We start from the raw sequence: 27,864 nt of genomic DNA on the forward strand, positions 1-27,864 counted from the left end.
CGGGACATGTTTTTTTCACTGAGAAAATGGGGACCCTAGATTCGTAGACTGAGAAAAGGAGGAGGACTCAGAGGCCATCAAGTATAACCCCTCATTTTAAATGAGGAAACTGAGTCCAAAGAGGTGAACGACTTTCCAGAAATCACAGAAGTACTGTCTGAGGCAAGATTTGAATTCTAAATCTATCACACTTTGCCTTCAATCTTTGAGGCTTAGTCTACCTTTCCCATGCTAGCTGTTAATGTTCAATGGATGTGGTATCACTTATACACTCCGGAGACAAGCTATTACAATGACAAATAGCAAGCAGACAAGTAAGTTCTAAACGCAAATAGCTGGTCATTTGGTGGCTAAGTGACCGGTCTAGGATGTCCTTAGAGATATTGTGTCCATCCCATTAATTGCCAATATTTCCTACTAATCTCCCACTTATGGGGAAGGATACACAGACAACTTCTTATGGTCAAAATAAGCCTGGCAACAAAGAGTTGAGGATTCAGTTCCATTACCTAGATTTTTATTTTAGAAGGCATACTAGGTTAAACAATTTCTAACACATCTAATATCTCAAGGGTCTGAATGGTAGTTGTTTCAGGTTAGAGTATCACAAAGGCAATGGGTTTAGCAGTCCCAGAGGCAAAAAGACCTTGGTTCATTGGTTAATTCTGTTACTACTGCATGTGGGACCATAGGCCAGTCATTTTTTTCTCTTTATGCCTCAGTTTTCTCATCTATAAAATAGTAATTACACCATGCATTGCCTTCTTCACAGGATGGTTGAAAACATTTATAAAGCTTAAGGGATTGTAGGAATACAAGGTCTTATTAAATATCTTGGGACTTTTCTGGACCTCACTTTCCCCCTTTGTAAAAAAAAAGATGATCTCTATGATTCTTTTTAGCTGTAAATCTATGATCTTGTAATTCTATGAATGAAGGAATTCAATCAGCCATAAAGACCACAATTGGTCTAAGACTTGGAAAAGCTATTCTCTGGAGTTACCAGAGGGTCAGAAAGGTGCATTTCCCAGGGTTACACAGCTAGTAAGAATCTGAGGCAGGAGACAAGCCCAGTACTCTATCTACAATACCAAGCTAGCTCACTTGTGACTTTGGAGATAATGTCATTACCTGCAATGGGTTTAATGAAAACACTTGGAAACTTAAAGTCATCTGTCCTAACAATCTGTCTTCTGATATTTTCCTGGAGTGGAGGAAAAATGAAAATGAAATAAAATACATTTTCTCCAAATCCTAAACACATCTTTTGAGATGGAATCTCCCATCCTTACTTCCTTAGAGGCCCCTTATGAAATGCTTATAGATCAGGTAGGATATATGATGACCAGCTACTTTTTGTTAGTTATTCTTATTAATAAGTAACATTATATCAAACTTTAGGGCTTGCCATGTGCTCTATACAGATTGCCTCATTTCATATTTACAATGCTGTGAAGTAAGCACCCTCGTTTCACACATCAGGAGGCTGGAGAACCGAGTAGTGAAGTGATGGGCCTAAGGCCCATTTGTAAATATCCAAGGCAGGATTCAAACACAAGTCTTGACTCTGTCCAGCACTTTTTACATTATACTATATGGTTCTAACCTGTATTAGAGGATGTGATTGGAAGACTCAGAAAAGTCAAACAAACAGTATTAAACATACTCTTTTGGGTGCTCTTTTTCTCTGTTTATCTCTGTCTTTCTCTGTTCTGTCTCTTTTGCACTCTCTTTCACACACACTCTTTCTCTCTGTCTGTTTCTTTTTGTCTTTGTGTCTCTCTCTTTTTCCTCTCTGTTTCTCTCTCATGAAATGATTAGCAAGTACTACCACCAGAATGGCTCTTTTTGCTTTTGGGTGTTGGGAAATAGCTATGAAGTTTCTACACAGGATTGTGTTCACACTCTAGCTTTTGCCACAAAAACCAGGAATCAAATGGAAAAGCATTTAGCGAGCATTTACTATGTGCCAAGACTGTGCTAAGCTTTGGGGAATACAAACAGAAAAGCTAGAAAGTTCCTCCCTTTCAAGGAGCATAGACTATATTTGGGGGGAGACAATACACACAAATATATACATATATACATATGTATATATGTGTGTGCACATATGTGTGTGTGCGTGCATATGTGTGTGTTTATTCAGCTGTAGGATGGATGGAAAAGATGTATAAACCTTAAGATATTGAAATAGGACGGATAACAATGCCTTCCAGTTGTTAGGTGAAATATAGGGTCCTGGTGGTCTCTGGAAAAGTTTGGTTTGGGTTAAGTCCATTGGAAGATGTAGAAATCCTGTGCTAGTCTGTTGAACTCTTTCTTTCCACCTCCCATTGTGATCACTGAGTCACATAATTTCAGAGCTAGACATAATATCAGCATTCTCTTAGGTAAATCCATTCACAAATGGTTGTCCAGCCTCTGCTTGAAAATTTCCAGAGAGAGAAGATACCACCTCCAGAACGTCCCATTTGGTCTTTAGGACAAATGTTTGTTTCTTTTTCATTTACTAAGAATTTTGGACTAAATACATCTTTGCTGTTTTGAATACTCACAGAAGAAGCTTTATACTTGGAGACAAGAGAACAGACTCTAAGCCCCTAGATTGAGTCACTTTAGGGCAGAGATGGCTTTCTTCTCCATGTCACTTCTCCTTTTCACAGCTACATCTCTGGAAAATTTCCTCTCCACTCAATAACTTCTCAATCTAGCTTCCACTTTCATCACTCATTTGAAGCTGCTCTCTCTGAAGTTACTGATTTTTAAAAATATATGTCATGTCTTTTCTCAACATTCATGCTTATAGGCCTCTAAACAGCCTTTGCAATTCTGATCACCCTCTCCCCTCAAACCTCTCCCTTTTCCTTGGAATCTCCTCCGTCCTGTCTGATCACTCCTTCTTAGTCTCCTTTGCTGGACCATCATGCATGTGTTCTATCAGTGGAGATCACCTCTGTTCTGGGCCATCTTCTCTCTATATCCTCTCTTGCTTGGTGACCTCATTAACAACCATATGGTTATGATCTCTACTCAGATGGACTTTGGAACTAGTTCTAATCTAACTTGAACTTCAATCCTGCATTCTTAGTTACCTATTAAACATTTCATTGCATGCCCCAAAACCATTTCTAACTCAACATGTCTACAACCAAAGTCGTTCTCTTATCCCCACCCAAACTCCCCTACACAGCCCTCTTGAAAGTTTGCCTGTTTCTGATGAGAGCAGCACCCTCTTACTTTCAGTCTTGATACCTTGGTTCTATCCTCAGAATCATCCTTTCTCTCACTTCACTTTTATCTCATCCGTCACCAAATCATTTTTATTTCTATTTCCATGTCTCTGACATGTGACTTCTTCTCCCTACTTATAATATCATCTAACCAGTTTCAAATCCTCCTCATCTCACCTGTGGCCTGTACTATTATAGAAGCCTTCTAGCTGGTCTTCTTGTACTGACCCAGTCTTTTCCCTTTCCAATCCATCCTCCATACAGCAAAGTGATTTCTTTAAGTGCACATCTACTCAGTACGCTCCAGGGACTCCATATTTAGGATCAAATGAAGATTTTTGTTTGGCACCTTTAATTCTTCACAGTGGACTTCAACTGACTTTTCCAGTCTTATGTTATTTTTCTTCTCACTCTTTACAAACTTGCCAGACTGGCTTTCATGTTTCTCACACTTGACTTTTCTTCTCCCCTTTCTGGACCTCCTAAGCGTGGAAGTCACTCCCTCCCACCTATGTCTATTAACACCCCTAGTTTTCTTTAAGATGCAACCCAAATACCATCTCTCACACGAATCCATTCTCTTCTAGAAACTGATGGTTTTTGTTCCCAGACTATTTTGCATTTATTGTATGCATATACATATATGGGGATATATACTTATATACACACATATATACATATACATTCTGCATATATTTATATATTGTCTTACTCAATAGAATTTAAACTCTTTAAGGACAGGGATTATTTTTTCTCTAGCTAGGTGTACCAGCACAATACTTGGCATATGGCACTGGCTAAATAAATGTTTGTTGAATGACTGATGAAAGAAACTTTAGAAATGAAGTAGATTGGGGGTTCTTAACCTGTTGTTGACAGATATTATTTTCTCTTCAAGGGGTTATAGGTAGATTTTAAAGTGTTTATTAACTTGGATGGGACAAAATGCTTTGCATTTTTATTCTTGCCACCTTCAAAATAAATCCAATATTTCCTTCAATTGTGAATTAAGATAATAAAACCTTATTCTGAAAAGAAGACCATAGGCCTCATCTGCAATTGTCAGAGGATTGTCAAAGGGCTTTCTAATCTAGTCAAATCCTTTAATTTTACAGAGGAGCAAGCAGAATGATAAGGAATATAAAGAGTGAGTATGATGCTAGACCCACAAGTCAGAAAAAATGACTTTGAATCATAACTTGGTTATCAGCCTTTACTTTTAATCTTTAAAATGGGATAATAAGACCAGTTTATAGGATTCAAAAGTACTACATAAATGTCAGCTCTTATGAAGGGATTTGTCTAAGATCACACAGTTAGTAAAAAGAGCAAGGCTTCAATCCAAAGTCTTGATTCCAAGATCAATAATCCTTTCATCACTCCTAGCTCTCTCCCATACTTATTGGTTATATGACCATGGCCAAATCAATTTCACTTCTCGGCCATCAACTCCCTCATCTGTAAAATGGATTTAATAATATTCACATTACCATTCTCATAGGATTTTGTGAGGAAAGGGCTTTGCAAACTGTGAAGTGCTTCCTAAACTATTAAGTGCCAAGCAAATGACAATTTTGGTTAAGTCGTTAGTCAACAGGCATTATTAAACATTTACTAAGCACCAGATACTTCTGAGAATATAATTTTAAGCAGAAAGACAGTCCCTGTCCTCAAGGAGTTTACATTTTAATGGGGGAGACAAAGCATTAACAGAAACTAAAAACAGAGATAGGCAATATTTCTTTTTAAAATAAGGCAACAGTTTCCAATGGTTTCTAAAGGCATAGATACACTTTCCACTACTATTGGCTAGTCAGGAGAGTCTTGAATTCACTCTCCCAGGTGATTAAATCTGATTTTTATTCTAGTTCCATTGAAAGTTGCTCTCCTGAAAGAATTCAAACCCCCTACTGGGAATAGCTTCTTCTCTCAGTAGGATTTGCTGCTCATTGTAGCTGATTTTATGCAAGTTTTTTTTAAATAAATGCTTTCCAAATTAGAGAAAAGATGATTTTTTCCCCTAAGACCAAGGCTACCTACCCTTGGATAAACTACACAACAAATGGAATCCACGTGGAAGGAACCCATGCTAGATTTGCTTTGGTTTGGAGGCAAAGACACACATCAGTTAAGGATGGGTCTCTTTTTCAGAATGTTAGAAATTGTACAGAAGGAAAGGGCTGCAAAGAATAGATTAATTCTTTGTTGGGGGTGGGGGGTAGAGATACAACTCAGAGAACCTGCCTGGCCCAATTCCCAGACATACATTCATTACCCACAAGGCAATTTTCAAGGAACAATGGGCTTACAAAAAGCCTAAACTTGTTCAAGGTCAGGTAACAAGACCCAGAAGCTGCAGCTGACAAATTGGAAAAGTGTCTCAGATCCTGGCTAAGTGATAGGTGGCAAGCAGGGCTCCGTTCTAATAAGCCACGCTGAGCTTGGCTGAAAGGCGAGAGCCAGGCGCTGTCCGCGTGCTGACAGCTGCCTATTCAGGCCCGAGGCTGTGCGGCCAGCAGGTGGCAGGCTCTGCTGCGGAGGGAGGCTTTGCAGGGCCAGTCCAAGCCCTTGGAGCACAGCTTGGAACAGCTGTTCCCCACGTCCTCCATTTTCAAGCCACTTTGTGTGCTTGGGGATGGGAGCTACTGGACACTGACCCTTTTCTAACTTCCTCTGATTCTTGGTTTCTATGCTTTGGAGAATGAGAATGCTCCTGGTTTTGGCTGTCTGACTGCTCAAAATTCAGCCTCATGTGAATCTCTCCTTTTCTACTATATTACCTCCTATGTGGTCACTCAGAGATGCAATGGCTACAGAAAGCTCGGGGCCAGGAATCAGAGAGATCTGAGTGCAGATGGGGACACTTGCTAACTTTGTGTCCCTGGGCAAGTCATTTAATGTTGATTTTTCTCAATTGTAAAATTGTGAGGACCATATGAGACTTCTAAAATCCTTGGTATAAGTGCGTATTCCACAGAAGGTGTTAGTAAATGCTTTCTTTCTTTCTTTCTTTCTTTCTTTCTTTCTTTCTTTTTTCTTCCCTCCATTCCTTTTCTCTCCCTCCCTCCCTCTTTTCTGCCTTCCTTCTTTATTTTCTTCCTTTCTTCCTTCTCCCTTTCTCCCTCCCTCCCTCCTTATCTTCTTTCCTTCCTTCATTCTTATATTCCTTCTTTCATTTCTTCCTCCTTCCCTTCTTTCTTTCTGTCTTCCTTTCTTCTTCTTTCTTTCTTTCCTTCCCCTTCAATCCCTTCCTTCATTTCTTCCTCTCTCCCTTCCCTTCCTTTTTTCTTTATTTTCCTCTTTCCTTCCTTCTCCCTTTCTCCCTCTCTCTCTCCCTTCTTCTTCCCTATCTTTTTTCCTTCCTTCATTCTCATATTCCTTTTTCCCTTTCTTCTTCCTTCCTTCCTTCCTTCCAGGCTGGGCATCTGGGGAGCTCTCACAGGCATCCTCCAACTTGATAGCTGGTTCTATATGCTTCTGTTTTCTGTACTCCTTCCCTCTTTCTTGATTCTCAGTAGCATCAATCCAATCTCAAGTCACAGTTAGCATTTCCTGTGCTAAAAGCAGTTATAGGAATCAAAGAATCATAGATTTAAGGTAAAAAGACACCTTATGGCAGCTTTATGGTGCAAGGAATAGAGTGTGGGGCTTGAAGTCAAAAAGATCTCAATTAAAATATGACATCAAATACTAGCTGTGTGACCCTAGGCAGTTTACTTAACTTCTTTATCTCAGTGTACCCATCTGTAAAATGGAGATAATACAGCATCTACCTCCTAGAGTTGTTGAGAGAATCAAAGGGAATAATATTTGTAAAGCACATGGCAATCAGTTAGCACTTAATAAATACTTGTTTCATTCCTTCATTGGCCATCAAGTCCGATTCTTTCATCACACAGATGAGGAAACCAAGGTTTAGGGAAGTGAAGAGACTTCCTTAAGATCACATACCTGGTTAGCATTAGAATGGAGATTTGAACCCACAGCCTCTGCTTCTAAATTCAGTATATTTCCCCTTGTATCTCACAACTCCTATTAATTATAAGATCATAGAATGTAATATTTGAAAGAATTCTTAGAGATCATTTAGTGTGACCATGTAACCCTTTCATTTTACAGGGAAGGAAACTGAGGCCCACAGAAGGGAAAATGATTTGTCAAGATCCACATAGCTTGCAAGTGACTAAGATGAGATTTGCACCTAGAATGTGTAATTCAAATTCAATGTTCTTTTTCTTATATGACTCTCAAGTGCAAGGGTTTGCTTTTATTTCTATTTTAAAAAACTAACATTTTGTTGATATGTTTAAAACATCATAATCTCTTTCTTCCTCCTTCTTTTTCTCTTTCTTTCTTTCTTTTTCTATTCTTTCTTCTTCTCTTTCCATTTCTTCTTTTTTTCCAGAAGATAGTTCACAAGATCAAGACTGAAAAATTCCTCAGAGGTCATTTAGTCTTCCCTCCTCCCCATTTTACAAATGAAGGAACTGAAGCTCAGAGAAATTAAAAACCAAATTTAAGCAAAGTCATACAAGTAGTAAGATAGGATTAAATCTCAGGTCCTGACTCCAAATCCAGTGCCCTCTTCCTGGTACCACTTTGCTTCTATCTAATACCTTTCCCTTCACCCAATAACAAAGACAAAGAATTAAGTCTCACCCCGGAACAGACCACTGAAGTCTTAGGAAGGCCACCATTTTGCCCCAGAATCTTCAGTACAGAGGGGCTCATTCCCAGGGGGTAGAGCAGTTCTGGAACCAAAGCATGTATGACCTATTTGGGCTTTTCCTCTTGTTCCCAGACGTCCCCAAAGATTTCAAAGCAACACTCCTCAGGCCCCAGACATTGGGGCTATATTTGGCTCAATGACAAGATGCCTACAGATGAATTAACTTTGCTTTGAAATAGAACCCAGTAATTGGGCCCAGCAGGTTAAAACAAGCTAAAAACAGCACAGTAATACACAACTATGCCCAAGAGCACCAAGTCCTTTTCTGATCAAAATCATCAAATATTTATATTATAGCTTAATTATATTACTCTGGAAAGAGCAGTAAAGGAAACCTACCACCCTGCCCCTTCCTTTTTCTTTCTCCTCAAGTCTTCTCATGAGAGAAAAACCAAATTACAAATTTATTTTCTACCACATAGATAAAAACTGGGGGCTGTACCCATCTCCACCATTTCCTCCAATGCCCTCCATTTTTTAGTTTGTTCTTTTGGTGACTGAGTTAGTGGAATATAGGTAATGATCTTAATTATTTTCTGAACACATCTTTATTATCTTCTTAAAAAGAGGATATTTTAAAATCATTAATCAAACAATCATACAATAGATCAAAAACCCCACTAAAATATAAACTCTTTGAGGGCAGGGATTAGTTTTTGCCTTTTTCTTTCCATTGCTTAGCACAGTTCCTGTCCTATATTTGAACTTAAATCAACAAACAAATGAAATAAATGCTTGTTGATTGAATGACGAACATTTATGAAGTACTTAGTATAGGGAAGAGAAGCTATGGGGTACATTGGATAGAGTGCTGAGCTTGGAGTCAGTAGGCCTCATGTTTCTGAATTCAAATCTGATGTTAGATACTTACTAGCTGTATGACTCTGGTCAAGTCACTTCACCTTGTTTACCTTAGTTTCCTTTTCTGTAAAAAAATGACTTGGAGAACAAAATGGCAAACCAGTCTAGTTTCTCTGCCAAGAATACCCCCAAATGGGGTCATGAAGAATCAGACATTAACTGAAAAATGATTGTATAACAACAACATGGACCCGGAATTATGTTAGCATTGGGGATCACAAAGACCAATTTATATAAAATTTCCTAGTTTTTCATGACTCCTTACACAGCTCCTTATGGTTCTGCACTAGGAAGTAATTATTCTACTACGGGTATGGCATAGCAAGAGAAAACAAATGTGTTTTCTTATAGTAAGTGCAGAATTCTCACATAAATATAAATTCCCAGAGATGGGGTAATGGTAGTGGTGGGGAGGAGTCCAACTTAAAAAGGAAAAGAGAGATGAAACATGTCAGTTAATATATATATATATATATACATATATATATATATATATATATATATATATTTATTTTTTTTTTTCCCTAAATCTCAGGTGCATGATTACATTTGGCTCTAGGAACATCACTGCTCTCCCTGCCCACTCAGCATAGTGAAATGGACAGAGTGCTGTTTTTAAAATTCAGGAAAATCTAAATTTACTGGCTGCCATAGGCACTTTGGAGCTGAGCTCCAGGCCCCCAATTTTTCATCAGCACCTTGAAGAAGTACAATGTGATTAATTCCAAGGTTTCTTCCAAATCTAAATGTGGAGACTTCAAAATAAAATGAATTCCACCTTAAAGGGAAAAGAGTTGGGTAATCCACAGGGTAAGTAAACAGATACATACAAGCAAAAAAATTAGTGGCTGTCCTCAAGGAGTTTGTATTCTAATGGGGAAAGCAACACAAAAAGGAAGCGTGTGTGTGTGTGTGTGTGTGTGTGTGTGTGTGTGTGTGAGAGAGAGAGAGAGAGAGAGAGAGAGAGAGGCACACACACACACACAGAGACAGAGACAGAGAGAGACAGAGACAGAGACTGAGAGACAGCGACCTGATGGAGTCCAGAGAGGCATGAAGGAGTGGACATGATTGACTTTGATGCTTTCCTTAAATTAGAAGTTCCAGGAAGAATTCACTTATCAGAGGATAGAGTAATAGGGGAGGAGGGATCTTGCAGGGTCAGAAGGTCGGAAGAAGACCCTAAGTCTGCTAAGTGATGGCTTTTCTCTGTCCTTTTGCTTCTTGAACTCTGCATCATTTGACACTGTTGACCACCATTTCCTCTTCGGTACTCTCTTATCTCTGTTTTTCTTTTTCTTTTTTTCTTTTTCAGGGCAGCTTAGCAGTGGATAAAATGCTGGGTCAGAAGCCAAGAGTACCCAAGTTCAAGTCCTGCCTCTGACACTTATCAAGTGTCATGTATGTATGTAAGTACCGAGTTGATCCTGTGCAATTCGACCTCTTTATCCCTCAGTTTCCTCATTTCTAAAATCGTGATCATGACAGTACCTACTTTATAGGGCTGTGATGAAGAGACAACAGCTATATATGTAAGAAAGATCCTTGACACACTTTAAGACTCCAGGTAAATGTTAGCTCTGATTATTTTTGTGACATATTTGGTCCAACTCCCACATATCTCATTTTCTTTTGTTGGATAATAATAACTAGTAAATAAATATATTTATATAACTCTATAGATTGTCATCCAAATCTTACTCATTATGTATGTAAAGCACAGGGATCAAAGACTGAAGGCTGGAAGAATTCTTAGAGACCAAATTCAACTTCCTCCTTTCACTGATGAGGAAACTGAAACAAAGAAAGTTGTCTTAGATCCCATAGCTAGTAAGTATTTGAGGCAGAATTTGAAGCCAGAGTCCACTATTCTGTCTTTTGTGCCATGCTGCCTTTACTAACCTCAGGATAAAAAAAGAGGCAAAAGGCATATTAACCCATTGCTTGCTGACTTGAAGAGGGGGTAGGGGAAAGGAGGGAGAAAAATTTGGAACACAAGGTTATGCAAAGGTGAATGCTGAAAACTACCTTTGCCTGTATTTGGCAAAATAAAATACTATTTTAAGAAAAAGAGAAAAAAAAAAGGCACAAGACAATCCCTGCTTGCAAGGTGCTCATAATCTAATGGGGGCAGACAACAAGCAAATCAATATGTCCAATGCAAGCTATGTACAAGGTATATAGGAAATAACAAACAGAAAGAGGCTCTAGAATTCAAAGGGATTGAGAAAGGCTCTCTGCATAAAGTCTGCAACTTTGGAGCCCCCTTTACTTTTTTCCTCCCCCCTGCCCTTCACATTCAATCAGTAGTGGGCTCCTATTCCTATGGTACTTTCTTCTTATTATTATTATTTTAGTTTATAATGTATTCAGCAAACATTAGTAAGTGCCTTCTGGGTACTGCATGTTCTTTTATTACTAGAAGGAGATGACAATTCTTAATGGCAGGAATAAGACGTAGATGGTAGGAATTAAACTTTTCATGAATTTTTTGTTTGTTTCATGGACTCTATGTTTTCCAAATAATGCTCACAAGTGCTGCTAATTTTGTCTCCATTATACATCTGGAATTCATTCCCTTCTGCCTATTTACATGGCTACCAGAAAGATACTAGTTCTCATTACATTTAGCTTGGACTATTTTGTTGTTGTTAATTTTTTTGTGTGACTGACTCTTTATGACTCCATTTATGATTTTCTTGGCAAAGATACTGGAATAGTTGACCATTTGCTTCTCCAGCTTATTTTACAGATGAGGAAACTGAGGCAAACAGGGTTTGCCTAGGGTCACATAGCTAGTAGGTTTCTGAGACCAGATTTGGAGGCAGGAAAATGAGTCTTTTTGCCTTCAGACCCAAGTCTCCATCCACTGCAGTATCACCTAATTGCTCTATTGTACAATTATTGCAGAAACCTTCTAACTGGCTTTCCAGTTTCCTGGCTCAATTCTCAGGAACCCTGTAGGCATTTACTAAATGCTTTCTGAATAAATATGCTATTCTTATCTTGGTGTTTATGTCTACCTGATTTAAAAAGAATAATTGCATGGAAATTAAGCAAACAAGAGGTTTTCAAATAGCTAGATATCTGGCATCATTTGCTAAAACAAATGAAGCTTGAATCAGTATTTTGTTTGTTTGCTTCCCATAGTCTTTCTCCATTTGAATAGTGGCTACCATATCATACAGCAAGGGATCTATTTGAAAACAGAAAAGAATCTAAGCAAAAAGGAAACATCTCAAAAGCATTTTTCAGGACTGTAAGTAATATGCAGTGATATATTTGAAAAAACTAGTATATCTTGGAAGAGAGCTTGGAAAATCAATACGCCAGATAATATTTTCACAATGTTTTCTTTTAAAAATAATAAATTTTGTTTTGTTTTACTTTTTTTCAATGAACAAGCATTTATTTTTATTATCTTCTACTCTCCTCAAATGAAAAATAAATGAAAAGAAAATCAAACCTTCATAATATGCAGTCAATCAATACAACTACCACACTGGGCACATCCAAAGATGTCATTTTTATTCTGCATTTTGAGTCCATCAAGTCTATTTGACAAGAAATGGGGAGAGAGAATTTTTTATATTTGGTTCTATGGATTTGTGGTTGGGCTTTATGTTGATTGGAGTTTTTTAAATTTTTCAAAAGTGTTTTTTTTTAATAACGTTGTAGTGAGCATCTAAATTTCTTTCCTGGTTCTGTGCACTTCATACTGTTCATACAAGAGTTCCTAGGTTTCTTGGAAACTATCAGTCTAGTGATTTCCATAGTTGATAGTATCTTGTGGTAGTCCAGGATGAATAGTGAGGGTACTGTAATGCATTGGAAGGAGGTCATTCAGATAGTGAACAAGTGGAGAAGAAGGACATATCTGTCCTGATTCTTCCTATTATTTGGTGTCCATTTTGGGTACAACCTCCTTCATAGGACCTTTTGTCACAGTAGAATATCTTGACAGCTGAGTTATTTCGTTCAGTTCCAAGGATCAGCCTAAGCAACTTTGTAGGGTTGGTTAGCAGGCTGCTTTCAGGAGGGTAACTACAAATTAGTCTCAATCAGAGTTGGAAGGGACTTTGGACACTATCTAGTATCCTTTTTATTTTAGAACTGAACTTTATTTAGAACTTAAGAAACTGAAGCCCAGAGGGATGATGAAATTAGGTAATATTTCATAGCACTTTATATTTTAGCAAAACACTTGACATATATTATCTTTTTTGATCTTCAAAATGACCCTGTAAAATAGGTGCTATTCTTATCCCCAAAATGTTTTTGGTAGTAATTTTCATAAGCTAACCTCAGATCCAGACTCAAGGTACAAACATATCCTCTATACTCCTCCCTTATTCTCTCCCTCTCTCTCTCCCTCTCTCCTTTCCTCCCTCCTTCCCTTCTTTCCTCCTTGCTTCTCTCCCTTCTTTCCTCTCTCCCTTCATCCCTCCCTTCCTTCCTTCCTTCCTTCCTTCCTTCCTTCCTTCCTTCTTTCCTATCTCTATGTTTGTCTTCTTTTTCACACACACACACACACACACACACACACACACACACACACACTACACACACACTCAGGCAAGTGATAGAATTAGTGCTTGAACTTTTAAATGGTATATGTGGGCTCTGAACATCTAAACTCATGGCAGTGATTTAGCTTCTTCCAATAATTCACAGCTTGTGAGAGGTTAGGAAAATTGGATTGAGTGTGTGTATGTGTGTATGTGTGTGTGTTTGGGGTTTGGCATTTTCAATTAATTTATAATGGCAACCTTTATTTCCAAAGAAAGATAAACATTTTCTTCTGGCACAAAAACAATTGAAATTGTGCCCAGGTTCCCACAGGCTTCAAGTCATGACTTTATAAGCAGCTCCATTGCACTGAATATTGGACGTCGAACTTGGGCCTGGAGCCGAATCCCCTGGCAGACAGGAGGCTGCTCCTCTGGAAAGTACACTCATTTCCAGGCAGTTGACAATGTCATTCATATAGGTCACTTTGGACTTTCCATGCATTTCTGATCTGTCTCCTCTACTGGAATGATCCCAATTTTTCCATTGTCCTTACCTTCCTTTCCCAGAGAGGACAAAATAGCTTCTGACCTATTTGTGTCATTTTAACCTCCCAAATTTCAAGATACCCCAGAGATTTTCCTTTACAAGTGAACCATTTTCTCCTTCCAGAAGTGAATGCCAATTAGGTAAGAAAACTCTGTTTGGCTTTTAATTTTCTTTAAAACCTGGTCTGTGCTTTTCTTTCTAGCGTTCTCATGAATTTTCCTTATTGTATATCCCCATTGCCCAGTTTGCTATTCCTTGCACTTGAACCCTCAGTTTCCTTTTTCCAGCTTTTGCACTTGGGAACCTTTGGCTTTCCTTAGTGCCTAGAATGCTACTTCTCTATATATCTGCTTCTTAAAATCCCAGAATTCTTTCAGGGCTTAATTTCTGCTTCACATTCTGCAGGAGTCCTTTCTCAGTCTGTCCCTCCCACCCTTATTACTTCTTCTATCAGAGTTCTTTCCACCTATTCTACATGTATCTTAAATATTTCTGCTATGTATACATAGTCTTGCCTTTTAAAATAGAAGGTCCTTGATATGAGTGATCGTTTTTCTCTTTTCTTTATATTGTTAGTATTTAAAACAGTTTCTGTAACATAAAAAATTCTTAATGAATTCTTGTGGACTGAGTGCTTACAAGTAACTAAAGTGTCCATATCATTTGACCCAAGAATCCTACTTCTGGTCATATAACTCAAAGAAACAAAAATCCAATAGAGATCAAAATATTAAGAGCAAGATGGTTTATGGGATCCAAGAGTGGAAAGAATATAGGAGCTCACTGACTGAGAAAGAGCTGACAAGACTGTGGTATAGGAATGAATAGAATTAAGCTTTTGAAAAAGAAAGGATAAATATAAAGGATTCAGAGACCCATGGGAAGAATTGTAGGGCTTTAAAGTAGAAGTAAACAAAAATTTCCATAGTGATAACCACACCAAGGAAAAGATCATTGAAAATAAGCTGAAAAAAAAAAAACAGAATCCCAGAGTACAGATGATGACAATGATCATGATTAGCATCTATGTAGTACTTTACAATTTGGTTAGAGTGGTTAGAGGGCTGGGTCTGGAGCCAGGAAGACCTGAATTCAAATCTACCCCTAAACACTTACTAGCTATATGCCTCTGGGAAAGTTAGTTAACTGTTTTCCTCAGTTTCCCCATTTGTAAAGGAGAAAAGGAAAAGACAAATCATTCTGATATCTTTGCCAAGAAAACCCCCAAATAGTTGTAAATACTGAAGTAATTGGACATAAATAACAGTTTTAACAAAGCACATGTCAAATATGGTCTCATCTGATCCTCAAGACAATCACGGGTGGCCAGTATTATTATTGTCTCGATTTTACAGTTGAAAAAATTGAGGGAAACAGAGGTTATTTGTCTCAGGTTACAAATCTAGTAAATATGTGAAGTCAGTTTTTCCCAAGTCTAGGCCTGGTGCTCTATCCATTGTGCCATTTAGTTTCCAATCAGATGATGAAATCTACCTCCTTTTTAAAATGTTGGATGTCTTGAATGTCTATGTAAAAACCCACTTACTCAAAGATAAATAACTGCAGGTTAAAGTTTATTGGTTGCATTGATATTTAACATCAAATCTGTAATAACCCACTTGAATAAAATACATTCATTAAAGTAGGGGCACCTGGGGAAGAATGTTGTTTTCTTTTGCCAGCCATGGTCACTGCATTGGGTATTTTTGCTTACTAGTTTCTCTTTGTTACAAGAATTCAGTTTGTAGGAGATACTGTTCAATGAAGAAAAAAGACATCAATATTTTTTTAAAAGAAGAGATATTCACAGATAAATACCAGAACCAGAGAATCTCAAAGTTGAGAGGGACTCTAGTGGTTCTCTAGTGAGAGTATCATAGCTATATAAAAGGGATTTAGAGGTTGTGTTTTCCTATCTCCTCATTTTACAGATGAGGAAACTAAGACCCAAGGTCACAAAGGATTTAGTTTCAAAACTGGTATTTTAACTGAGATCCTTTGAATTGAGAGTCCATGCGCTTGTTCCATTATAAATACCCATATATTAACATCTTTGATCATATTTTATTTTAATTATTACTAGCTGCTACTAATTTTATATTTTTGCATAAAGGAACATGACAGTTTGGGGAAATGTGATTCAATAATATGGAATTCTTGAACAGAAAGGTTCTGTTCATTATGAATTCATTATAAATCATAATTCTAGATCATCATAAGTAACAGATGGGGAAAGAGTGATCTGATTAAGATCACTTCTATAAGACCTAACCAAAGAAGTGAGGAAGAAGATATAATTTAAGGTACAGGCATTAGGATATCTAATTTCTTTTTCTGTCTTTGGGACTGATGATAAAGGATGCTTTCTGAATTACCTAAAACTTCCATCCATCCACTTCTGTTTACAAAAATCAAACAATAAATTTTCCCCTTGTCTAGTACAAATGATATACTTAATTCACATGAAAAGATATTGCAGTTATTCTCATTTCTTGAAAATTACTTAACTTATAATATTCTCATTTAAAAAGTCAAAGGCCCGAAGGCAAAACTTCCCACATGGTGCATTTTATTTTCTCATTTCTTTAGAATTTGATAGAAAGGAATTTAGCCATACTTTTTTAATTCACTATAATAATGAAACTCATATTTTATGAAACCCATGGTCTGTCAGGATGTAATGAACTTGTTAAATGGCAAAATTCCAAATGGCACTCTGGACTTCATTACAGTGTAACATAGACTCCATTAAGTCAAGGCAGAATGGCACACTCACTCAAGAAGACTCTTTTCAGAATTATTTAGACTCTCATTTTAAAAATCTCTTTTAGTAGTTATCATTCAAAGAGTGTCTTAAAGATCAAGATACCACAAGTTGATTGAGGAAAATACAAATAGTGGATGCATATCCTCCAGTATATAGAGGCTACATGATTTTATCTTGGATCAAAAAGTAAATTACATCCTGTTTGATCTCATGTAGTTCACATACAAAGGTATGTTGGCCATACAAGATAATTTAACCCACAAAGACACACATACACACACACGCACACACACATACACACGTGTGTGTGTGTGTGTTTTCTGTTCTTCTCCATCTCTTTCACAACAAGAAAGATCAAGCTCAAACCAAGGCCAGTGGTTTCAAGTCTTTTACATCTGAAGATGACTCTTAAGTGAGCATCTCCAAATTTGATCGCATATCGTCTTGCTAGACTCCCATCTCCAGCTATCTACAGGATATTTTTACATTAAAGTTTAGTTTCAGATGTTTATGGAATATCTTGATTATTGATCTCATCCTATAAAAGTATCCCAGATAGGCGTCCCCATTTTACAAAAATCCATATCAAGGTTGGACATCCTCAAGTATATCTTGGCTGGTCTTGAGATTTCTGACTATATTAAACAAATTGTTAAATTCGACAAAACATTTATTAAGTTCCAACAATGTATGGTACTCTGTACCATTCTGTTGCTATAAGTGTTTTTATCTTTGAACCCCTAGAACTTAGCAGAAAATCTGACATGTAGGGACTTGAACTATAATTTCATGGTAGAATGAATTTGCAGGTGAAGGTATTTCCTCTACTAAAGTAGTATGACACCATCTTAGAAACTTTGATTTTAGAAAGTTGTCTAAAGAATAGAATGCCTCTTGCCCATGATCACACAGTTCCTTACATATTAGAGGCATGTCTGAATCCAGCTCTTCTTGTTTTCTCACATGAAATACTGCTTCTTTTCATCAAGTAAGTGATTTGTAAATACTTGGTGACTGGTTCACTAATATAGAAATAAAAACAAAAGAGGTCCCTAGGCTAAAAAAAAACAAACAAAACCAAAACAAAAAAACCTTGCATCATTCTGCAGTAAAATAAGTGATTTAAAGCATTAATAATAAGAACAATCAGGAAAGGCCTCTTGTAGGAATTGGCAATCCATCAAGAACCTATGAGGCAGTCAATGGGAAAACCCTTCCCATGAATTCCTATACTGTTAACTAAACTTAGACAAGTCTTAATCTCCCAGAGGTTAAGTCACATGTTTTGTAAGTATCTGAGGCAGTATTTGAACCCAGGACTTTCTGATTCCAAGTCCAGTGTCATATTCATCATGCCATGCTGCCTGCCTCCAAGTAGTTGAATTACTTATGAAAACATATACCAGATGGAATCAGTTAGAAATTGACTTGGCAACTGAGACCCCTCACTCCCAGAAGTGAGGTGTCTTAAAAAGGATTCTAAGTCAGGTCTTTCTGATTCTCCATCTAGTGCTTAGTCTATTATCTACCCTTGACAATAACTCGTTGGTCCAGCACTTTGAGGTTTATAAAATACTTTCCTTTTACATTGCAAGACTGAAATGTGTAATTTTAGAGGCAATAAAAAATTCAGCTCTATACACAAGCATTTAAAGATTCAAAATTAACTACACTAAGACATATTAATTCCTAGGGTAATAACTTGGAGAATATGGTCTCCCAAACAACCTCCTTCCAGCCACTTGATTTTTCTTCTGCCTCCATGCCTTGGATTTTGACAAAGGAATTCTGTGCCAGAGTATCCTGGTTTTTTAGCTTATACTAGTTTGGTGTAGCTTTATCCCCCCGCTCCTCTCATTGCCCCAATTCAAGATTTACTTTATTTTTACCTAGGCAGGGATTTACCTTCTTCAGACCAATGTTTGCTCAAGGACTGGCAGATGATTGCTCTATTTAGGGTGTTAAATGACATGAGCCACCTTCCTCACAATAGTGCTCTCAGGGAAGTATCACACTGAGACAAAAAGGTGAGGAAAATTTGTTTTGGGATTTAATCTTGGCTAATGGAGGAGGAGGTAGAGAAAGAGGAGGAGGGTACAATCAAGAGGAAAGGAGTTCTGGCACAGAGATGTATGAAAACAAGCAACAATTAGCACCTCACTGATTGATAGACTGGTGGCAGCTCCAATTTGGCTGGAAGACAAAGATCCCCTTTTCCCTACTCCCTTTCCTACTCCATTTATTCAAGTTGTATAAAATGCTATCAAAGTGAGAACATATTATTAATATTAATAGGAACTAAATGACCAAAACTGTGTTTTTGTCATTCCTGTCAATGACACGAAACTGTGTTTATTCTTGGTATCACATGAAATCAATAGATAAAGCACCTTGCAAACATTAGATGGCTCCATAAATGTTATATTCTCTTCCTTTTCTCTCTATACTTCTTTCTCTTCCTCTTCTTCCCTCCCTTTTCCCATTCTTCCCCTTCTACTCCTCCTCTATTCCCCTTTTCCCTCTTCCTTTTTCTTTCCCCATCCTTTTCCTCTTCTTCCATTCCTCTCCTACCTTCTTCATCTTATCTCTTCTCATCTTCTTCCATTTTTCCCTCCTTCCTCTTTCTTATTCACTTCTTCCTTTGCTTCTTTCAATTGCTCCTTTTTCTTCTTCCTCTTCTTCTGCTTAATATTCTTTGCCTCTTCCTTCTCTTTTCCTTTCACCTTCTCTTTGTGCCTTCTTCTCTCCTCCTCACTAAATTATTTTAGATTGAGCTTGGAATACCTGGATAAGAGATCCTTCTGTAGTGTTCCCACTCTGTCCCCGCTTTCTCTCTCTTTTATTTGGGACATTATTTCAGGAAAAATAATGAATTTACCACAGAATTTACCACAATGGGAACCAAATATTCTCCCCCTCCCTCCCCAAAAGATGTAGCTGCAACACATCATGATAAGGCAGAAAATTTGCTAAGTTATGTCATTCTTGCCTATGGAATGGGTAATTTTTCACTGGGAGAAAAAATGAAACCTCATTACTTGCTAATTTAAAGCTGGAAAAGCATGAAAGAGAACTGAAAATGTGTGAACAAGTAGCAAAAACTACATTTCATTTCCCTATTTAATTATTCAGCAATTTAACTCATTAAGTAGAACTTGGCTTACTCCTTCCAATAAACTTAAGATGGATTGTAAGATCCCAATACCTTCTTGACATATGATATTCATCTAGTGTTTTGTCCAACTTATTCCTGCTTAAACATGCAGTTACTTATGTTGTCTCAAATTAAATCATAATTTTGGAACAGGGTTCAAGTTTAAGCCTTATAAAATTCTCCTTATATTGGAATAGTGGGTTGTTACATGGAGTTCTAAAGTAGAGGGAAGGATGGACTAGATGACCTCTCTTAGGAGCTTTCAAGGTCTAGGAATTGCACTAGTCATACTCTCCCTCTACTGACACAGCCGCCGTTCTAATTTGATACCTCATCAATATTGTCGCGGTCTATTGCAAATCTCCTTTCTGCTTCCTGTATCTCCCATATCAAATCTGTCTTCTATCCAGCTGCTAAAATAATCTTATTAAAATCTCATTCTGAACACATCACTCTCCCACTCAAACATCTTTGATGAGTCCCTATTGCCTTTAGAAAAAAAGGCCCTGCTCAGTTTCACCTTTAAAGCCTTTCATAATCTTATTTCAGCCTCCTTTTATGGTCTTAGTTTACATGACTCTGTTTCATGCACTCAAGTGGCTTATTTGCTGTCCCCCAAATCGGCATGTCCACCATCTTCCTCCGTCTTTGCAGGGACTGTCTACAATTCCTGTAATATTTTCCTTCTTCACCTCTAAGAATCTTTCAATTCCTTCAAGACTCAATTTTGATGTTACTTCCTATGACAAACTTTTACCTTCCTCCTATGGGCAAGAACTCCCTAGATCTTAGCATGGCTCCAAGCAAATAGTAAGTATTTAATAAATTCTTGTTGATGGGTTGATCCTTGAGTTGTTCATGCCCTCTCATCTTTTCATTATCTTTTAAAATGTTGCCTCTCCTGCTAGTAGAATATTGAGAACAATGACCATTTTCACCTTTTCGTTGTAGCTATGACTAGGATTCTTCAGCATGTGATGTGCTCAAGATATGGTTGAATTAATGTCCTGAAACAAATGTAATTTGACCAGAGTACCAAACCTTCAATCATAAGTCTCTGCATTTTCAATGGCTGTTCCCATATTATTGCAATGTCGTCCCCCCTTTCTTCATCTTCACTTCCTAGCTTCCTTGGCTTCCTTGAAGACTGTTCAAATCCCATTTTCTATCTAGGAAGCCTTTCCCAGTCTGTCCTGCTGCCAGTGCCTTCTCTTCTAAGATTTCCATCAATTTCATTAGTAATTCAAGTAAAAAGCATCGATTAAGTGCCTGTTATGTGGGAGGCAGCATGCTAAGCCCCGATGATACAAAGAAAGGCAAAAGTAGTCCCTGACTTCAAGGAGTTTACACTCTAATGGGAGGAAAGAGCATGCACAAAGCAATGTACAAATGAAATATATCCAAGATAAACTGGAAACTTAGTGGGAAGGCACTGATATGAAGGAAGACCAGGAAAGGCTTCTTTTAGAACATGGCCAAAGAAGTCAGAGGCAAAGAGAGAGAGAATCATAGGCAGAGGGGAATAGACAGCAAAACTTCTCAGAGTAGGAAGGTAAAGTGTTATGTGCAAGAAGAGCAGGGAAGCTTCTATGACTAGATGAAAAGTATCTTGCAGTAGCTAACTATATATATGTTGTCTCCCCCAGTAAAATATAAGCTCCCTTAGGGTGTGTTTTTGCCTTTCTTTGTATCCCCAGGTCTGAACTCAGTGGCTGGCACATATCACGCACTTAAATGCTTCTTGACTGACTGGGCCATTAATTTATGTAGTGTATAAAGGAAAATGTCTTACCCATATTCCTGACATTGCTGTAGTGTATTCAACAGCTACAATTGTAAATTTAAATTGTAAATTCAGCAACTACAATTTAAAATTAAAAGTGTCACCTTTTTTTTTTTTCCAAGAGTTACATTCAGTAAACTAAGCAGTTCCTAAGGTACTTAAATAAAATATTCCATTTGGAAACACATGCTCTTCCTAATAGGATTGCTGCTGAGTTTCCTGTTTAGTCTTCTCTGCCTTGAAAAGGAGATATCTTGTCCAAAGCTTCCAGATGAAAAATGATGTAGTTAAAAATTGTCATTGAAAGCGTCTATGGGGTTAGAAAGGATTCTTTAGAAGATCTAATATATAGAGGCTGACATTGCAGCCTACCATAGTCCACCTAGGAAATAACCCCTCATCCCCAGAGCACCCAAAGGGCAGCCATAGAACACATAACTTACGTTGGTTTGGAAGCTTCCGCTTGATCTGTCTGAAGTTTTTCTCCTCCTTCTACCTCCATAGTGCAATATACAATGCGATTGGGGGCCAAGGACTTTAGGCCTTGAACTTCCATGATCACAACCTATGGAAGGAGAAGAAAAAAAAAACCAGAACAAATTATACCCAGAATTCACTGTTGTCTTCTTCAATATGAGTGCGTGCATCTACTATAGGGTAAGGAAGAATATTAAGAAGAACAGGTTATTTTCAAATTGGCAAAGATCATTAGAAACAAACAAACAACAATTCATGTTGGAAAGCTTAGTGGAACAAATGGTGAATTGATACGACCATTCTGGGACAAAATCCCCCAAAAACAATCGTATGGAATGAGAGAAACCATTAAATCATTCCTATCTTTTGACCTAGAGATTTCTGGTGTTAAGCATATACCTTAATGAAGTCAACAACAGAACAAAGGGTCATACTGAGGAAAAAGGATTTATAGCAGTGCTCTTTGGAGTAGGGAAAAACTAGAAATAAAGTGGTCGTTTATCAACTAGGAAATTGCTGAATAATTTCAATACATGATTATTATGTGGAACTATTATAGCACAAAGGACAACAGCATGGCCATATCTGGATACTGTTGTCTCTGGGCCCCTGTAGGCTGGTGAACATCCAGAGGAAGGAAGTCCAAATTGTGATGGATGTTCTTGTCCATATTATATGAGGATGATTTTGATGGAACTGGGGATAGCCAATCTACAGAGAAGGCTGAGGAGATCCAGTCATGATACTTATCTTCAAGTATTTTCAAGAGAGTTGTCTTATGAAATTTGTATTTTACCTTGTGGTTCTAGAATATCAGGGCAATTTTCTTTTATAATTTCTTTAAAGATAATGTCCAGATCTGAGTGGATGCCCATCAGTTGCAGAATGGCTGAATAAATTATGGTGTATGAATATTATGGGATATTGTGGTTTTGTAAGAAATGACCAGCTGGATGATTTCAGAAAGCCTGGAGAGACTTACATGAACTGATGCTGGCTGAGTGAAATGAGTAGAACCAGCAGATCCTTATACACGGCAACAATAAGACTATATGATGATTAATTCTGATGGATGTGGCTCAGGGAACTTTTGTAAATTGGGCTGTCATATGGAAAGAAGTTTAGCCAGTTTTGATTCACAGCCACAGAGATGAAGATCTCATTACTTCTGGAGATGTGCATTTTACTTGATACAGACTTGCTTCTCTTTCTGAGACCACACACACAGCAAACCATTTAGCCGCTTCTCTGTGGCTTTCTTTATTAAATGCTTACCCCACTTGTAATTTACATATCATTAATAACCCAGTAATGAGTAGTCACCTGTGGAGCAGACTCCCTTTTCCATGAAATTCAGAACCAGAGTAATTTGGGGCAGTTCTAATCCCTACAAAACTTTTCTGTTTTAAGCTGAAACCTTCTCCTCTGTAGCTTTCATGTGGCACTTCTCCTTTTGTCCTTGTGATAAATGAAATGTCTAATTTCTTTTTTATATTTGAAGGACAGCATTTATGTCCTTTGTCTCTCTGTTCCATTTCACCACCAAATAGTTTCTTCTCTGGGACAAATAGTCTCAGGTCATTCACCTGATCCTCACATCAAATGACATTCAGCATTCTCCCCATCCTTGTTGCCTACCTCTCGACATATTTCAGTTTGTCATTCTTAAAATGTGGTACCCAGAACCAAAGAGGTCTAATCATGACAGAATCCTGAGTGTGACCACCTCCTTTGCTCTCCACATTATAATTTAATTAACACAGCTTACATTTGCATTACAATTTTGGCCTGTTTTGTCATGCTGTTCACTTCTAGTAGAGTGGTGGTAAATTAAAACCCATTGGCCTTATTCAAATGAACTATTACCTCATTTTGTACACTCTAGTTAATTTTCTGTAAAATGTGCAATGTTTTATATGTATTCTAAATCCATTTCATCTTATTAGTTTTGGTCTTTTCTTATAGCCTATTGAGACATTTTTGGGCTGCAATTCAGACAACCAATGTGGTAATAATCCAACCTGTCTCAGATTTACATCGTCTGCCAGCCTGAGAGGTATTTATATACTTCATCTAAGTCACTGATTAAAAGAAAAAGTGAACACCATAAAAATAAAAACAGATCACTGAGGTACCCCATTAGAGACCTTTATCTGGGTCAACATTGACCACTCTTCCTTGATCATGACATCTAACCAATTTTGAATGTATCTGATTATAGTTGGATGTCACATCACTCTATTTTGTTCAAAAAGAGTATGTTTTTGACAAATGCTTTGTTGAAACTCAAGTCTATATTATCTATAGTAACTTTGCAATTTAACTGTATATTAACTTTGTCGAATCAAAAAATAACTTTAGTTTGGTATGATCTGTTCTTAATGGAACCACAATGATTTTTAGTGACTTTTCCAGGACTGATATTTTAAAATGATTCATACTAGAATTTTGTCAGGAATGAGAGTCAAGTTCACCAGTATACAGATCTAAACAACTGCCTTCTTTTCTTTGTTCGAAATAAATATTTGACATCTCTAGTTCTGAGGCAACTCTCTTATCTTCCAGGATCACTCACTCCCAGTGACTCATCAATTAAATTAGAAAGCTCAGCACTCTGGCATTCCTGGTCTGATGAATCAAATTCACTTGAAGGCAAGTAGATGCTCTCTCAGAATCTTTGAATTGAAAAAAGCTTGTAAGGCTGCTATTTCAACTCATGTGTAAATGAGAATCTTCCTCCACCCCATAATTCCTTCAACTAGTGACCATTTAGCCTTCACTTGAAGAATACTAGGGAGAAACAGTCAATTTTACTCTTAGATAGTTCTATGTGGAAAAACGTGTTTTCTTTCACCAAGCTTATATTTGTGAATTGGGAAATCTGATTGTCTTTGTTTCTGCTATCCTGGGCCAACAATAAAAGCTTTCTCCTAGGGGAGAGCTGATTTTAAATATCTGAAAATCTGTCTTTTCTTGATATCTTCCACACCAAATATTTTTCCCTACCCACTAAATGTCCCCAGTTCCTTTAAATGATCCTTAAATGACATAAATCTCGATGTTCTTCACTAATTATTAAGGGAATCTTGTTAGTTATGTAGGCAAAGTATCCAAGCCCAGACCTTTCTCTATTTCTCAAATATAAATATAACTACTCTTCCTTTAGCATTGTTACAATCTAGTGTACAATCATTTTCATTTTTTTTTTGATGTATTCTGCCCCTTTTAAAGTCTGATAGCCATGCATTCTAAAAAAGTCTAAACAAAAAGAAAAATGAGTGATTCAGCAGAACATGTCAACTGACTCTGATATATATAGAATATTTCATATCCACAGTCCCTTATGTCAGATGGCTTTTCTTCTTTATTTTGCATTAAAATTTATTATTGTGTGTTTATGTGTAAAATATCTCACATGTTTTAGATCTATGACATCTTTCAATTTGTAAAGCATACATACACACATACATATAATATATATTATATATAAATGTACTCTATACATACACATATACACACACACACTCACTCCCCTACACACACTCCCCCACACACACCATGGGCATTTTATATATAACATGTAATTAACAACATTTAATTTTATTTTCTTTTTGTTGGTGTTCTCTTTTCATCATTGCTGTCATTGTGTTAATCGTTTTCCTTTGTCTTCCTCTGAATGTGTTCATAAGTCTTCCCATACATCTATGAATTCTTCCCCCTATTCCCCACCTCCCACCCCTCTCCAGTCACACAGGCACATAGACATTCTTGGAGACAGTTTCTATTCAATCTGCTATTTGATAATCTTCTAGTGAAAAAGTTGTGGAGTGACCCCTGGGGTATTTGTGTCCTTGTACTTACAAGTTAAAAGGCTGTTACAATCATACCCACTTGGGATTGCTGTTCAATCCTAACACATCTAAATTCCAAACAAGCGTGCACTGGAGCTGATAAAAATCAGTAACTGCAGAAAAAGGAGTTAGGAAAATGAAAATGGAAAAGCTTTATGAAAACCAATAAGCCAATAATTTTCCTACAGGAATACAGGAGGGAATGAAGGAAAAATGTCACTTTTATTTGGTAATAATCAAATGCAAAGACACCTAAGAGAAACTCAGGCAGTGGCATTTTAAAAAAAGAAGGTTTCTGTGAAATTAGACTGCTGATTTTCACACACCAAGTGTTCTACATTTAATTCAAACCTTTATCCTCTGACTGCAAAATGCATTTTGAAAACATTCTGTAATGTTACTAAGCTGACTTTGTCTGGATACAGAAAAATATGTTTCCTGTGGTTAATTCACAGCATGATTTACGGTGATTCAAAAAAATTAATTTCATCCTTTAAAACTCTTCATTAGACATGTAGAAATTTTTCCAAAAGGATTGTTATTTCTTCTCCCTACCAATATAGTTCAAATCCTTAATCATTTAGGTATGATAAATACAATTCAACAATGATATTTAATAACCATGACATTTATATAGTACTTTATGGTTTGTGAGGAGCATTAAATATGTGCTATCATAGCACTTCTTTGATGGACATCCTGCAGAAACTATTAACCTCATTTTGCAGATAAGGAAACTGAGGCTGAGGGAGGCCAAGTGGTTTACCTGGAGTCACACATCCAATAGGTGCCAGAAATGGGGGATTCGATCAACTTTCTAATATATCTATCACTCAAAAGAGAAGTGATTAAGTGGGGAAAAAAATCAATCAAAAGAATAAATGATCAATGCCTTGATCACTGACACTTTTTTCTTCAAATATACACATTCTTTTCTTATTTAAGATCCTAAAATATTGAAAACAATGGCTAACTTAGTTAAAGTCAATCATGTTCTATGGCAAAGAGAATAGAAACTATAAAAAGGAAATTCACTGCTTATCATTAACCAACCTAAAAGTTGCTTCCATTATGTTTGGAAATCCTATTATTAAAGTGTTAAAACTATTTATTGATTCAAGGATTTTAGAAAAAAAAATGTCTTACTACTTTAGAATTATGCCTTCTAATTCTAACATAAGATCGACCTTGATAGAGCCTCCTTCAAATAGATGTTTTCATCATAATTACAATGATTAAGAAGGTTGGATATGAAGAAAATTTGAAAGAAAAGTGTACCTTCCTTAATTCAATAAAAAAGTGGGGAACTGTGATTGTGGAATATTGCTTACATCATCATATTTAGTAGGTATGTAGGTTGGTTTTGCTGAATTGTTTTTTTCTCTCTCTCTCTCTCTCTCTCTCTCTCTCTGTGTGTGTGTGTGTGTGTGTGTGTGTGTGTGTGTGTGTTTTGGTTGTTCTAAGAGAAGAATTGTTGAGTAGGGAATGGATGGAGGGATATATTCAGAAATGGAGATGACTATAAAAACAAAAAAATAGTAAAAGATTAAAAAAATTTCCTAAAAAGTGTTTTCGTTTCTAGTTCTAAGGAAATAATTTCATGTGGTTTGTAGCAGATACAAAAGGAATCACTTATTCTACATTTAAATCACACTGTTTTTTTCCACTGATCCAGAACTTACATTCTGGGGCTCTTACCTCCAAAGAGAAGGACAGCACAACATCAGATTTGGAGAGCTGGTTTTCATTCTCTTCTCCCATGTCAATGATGGACGTATTATGGCTTCGTTTCAGTTTCTGAAGCTTGAATTCACCTCCTTTTGACACTGGCATACTCTCTAAGTTTGCCATTAGCAAGTTGACCGATGATTTCAACTCTTCAATGTACATATTCTCCATTTCTTTGGACACAAATTTAGGAAACTTGCGCTCCTTAAAATAGAAAGAAAATGTT

At 37.0% G+C, this 27,864-nt stretch overlaps 1 protein-coding gene across 1 annotated transcript in view; it reads right to left on the reverse strand.

Annotated features, from left to right (window-relative positions):
• Nucleotides 1-27,864, reverse strand: part of CADPS (calcium dependent secretion activator) — a 535,079-nt gene that overhangs the window by 283,287 nt on the left and 223,928 nt on the right. Inside the window, 2 exon segments of the mRNA XM_031953509.1 lie at nt 22,026-22,147; nt 27,609-27,842. Of these exon segments, the coding sequence (XP_031809369.1) occupies nt 22,026-22,147; nt 27,609-27,842 (356 nt within the window).

This window comes from Sarcophilus harrisii, chromosome 1 (genome assembly GCF_902635505.1).
Source record: "Sarcophilus harrisii chromosome 1, mSarHar1.11, whole genome shotgun sequence".
Lineage (NCBI taxonomy): Eukaryota > Metazoa > Chordata > Mammalia > Dasyuromorphia > Dasyuridae > Sarcophilus > Sarcophilus harrisii.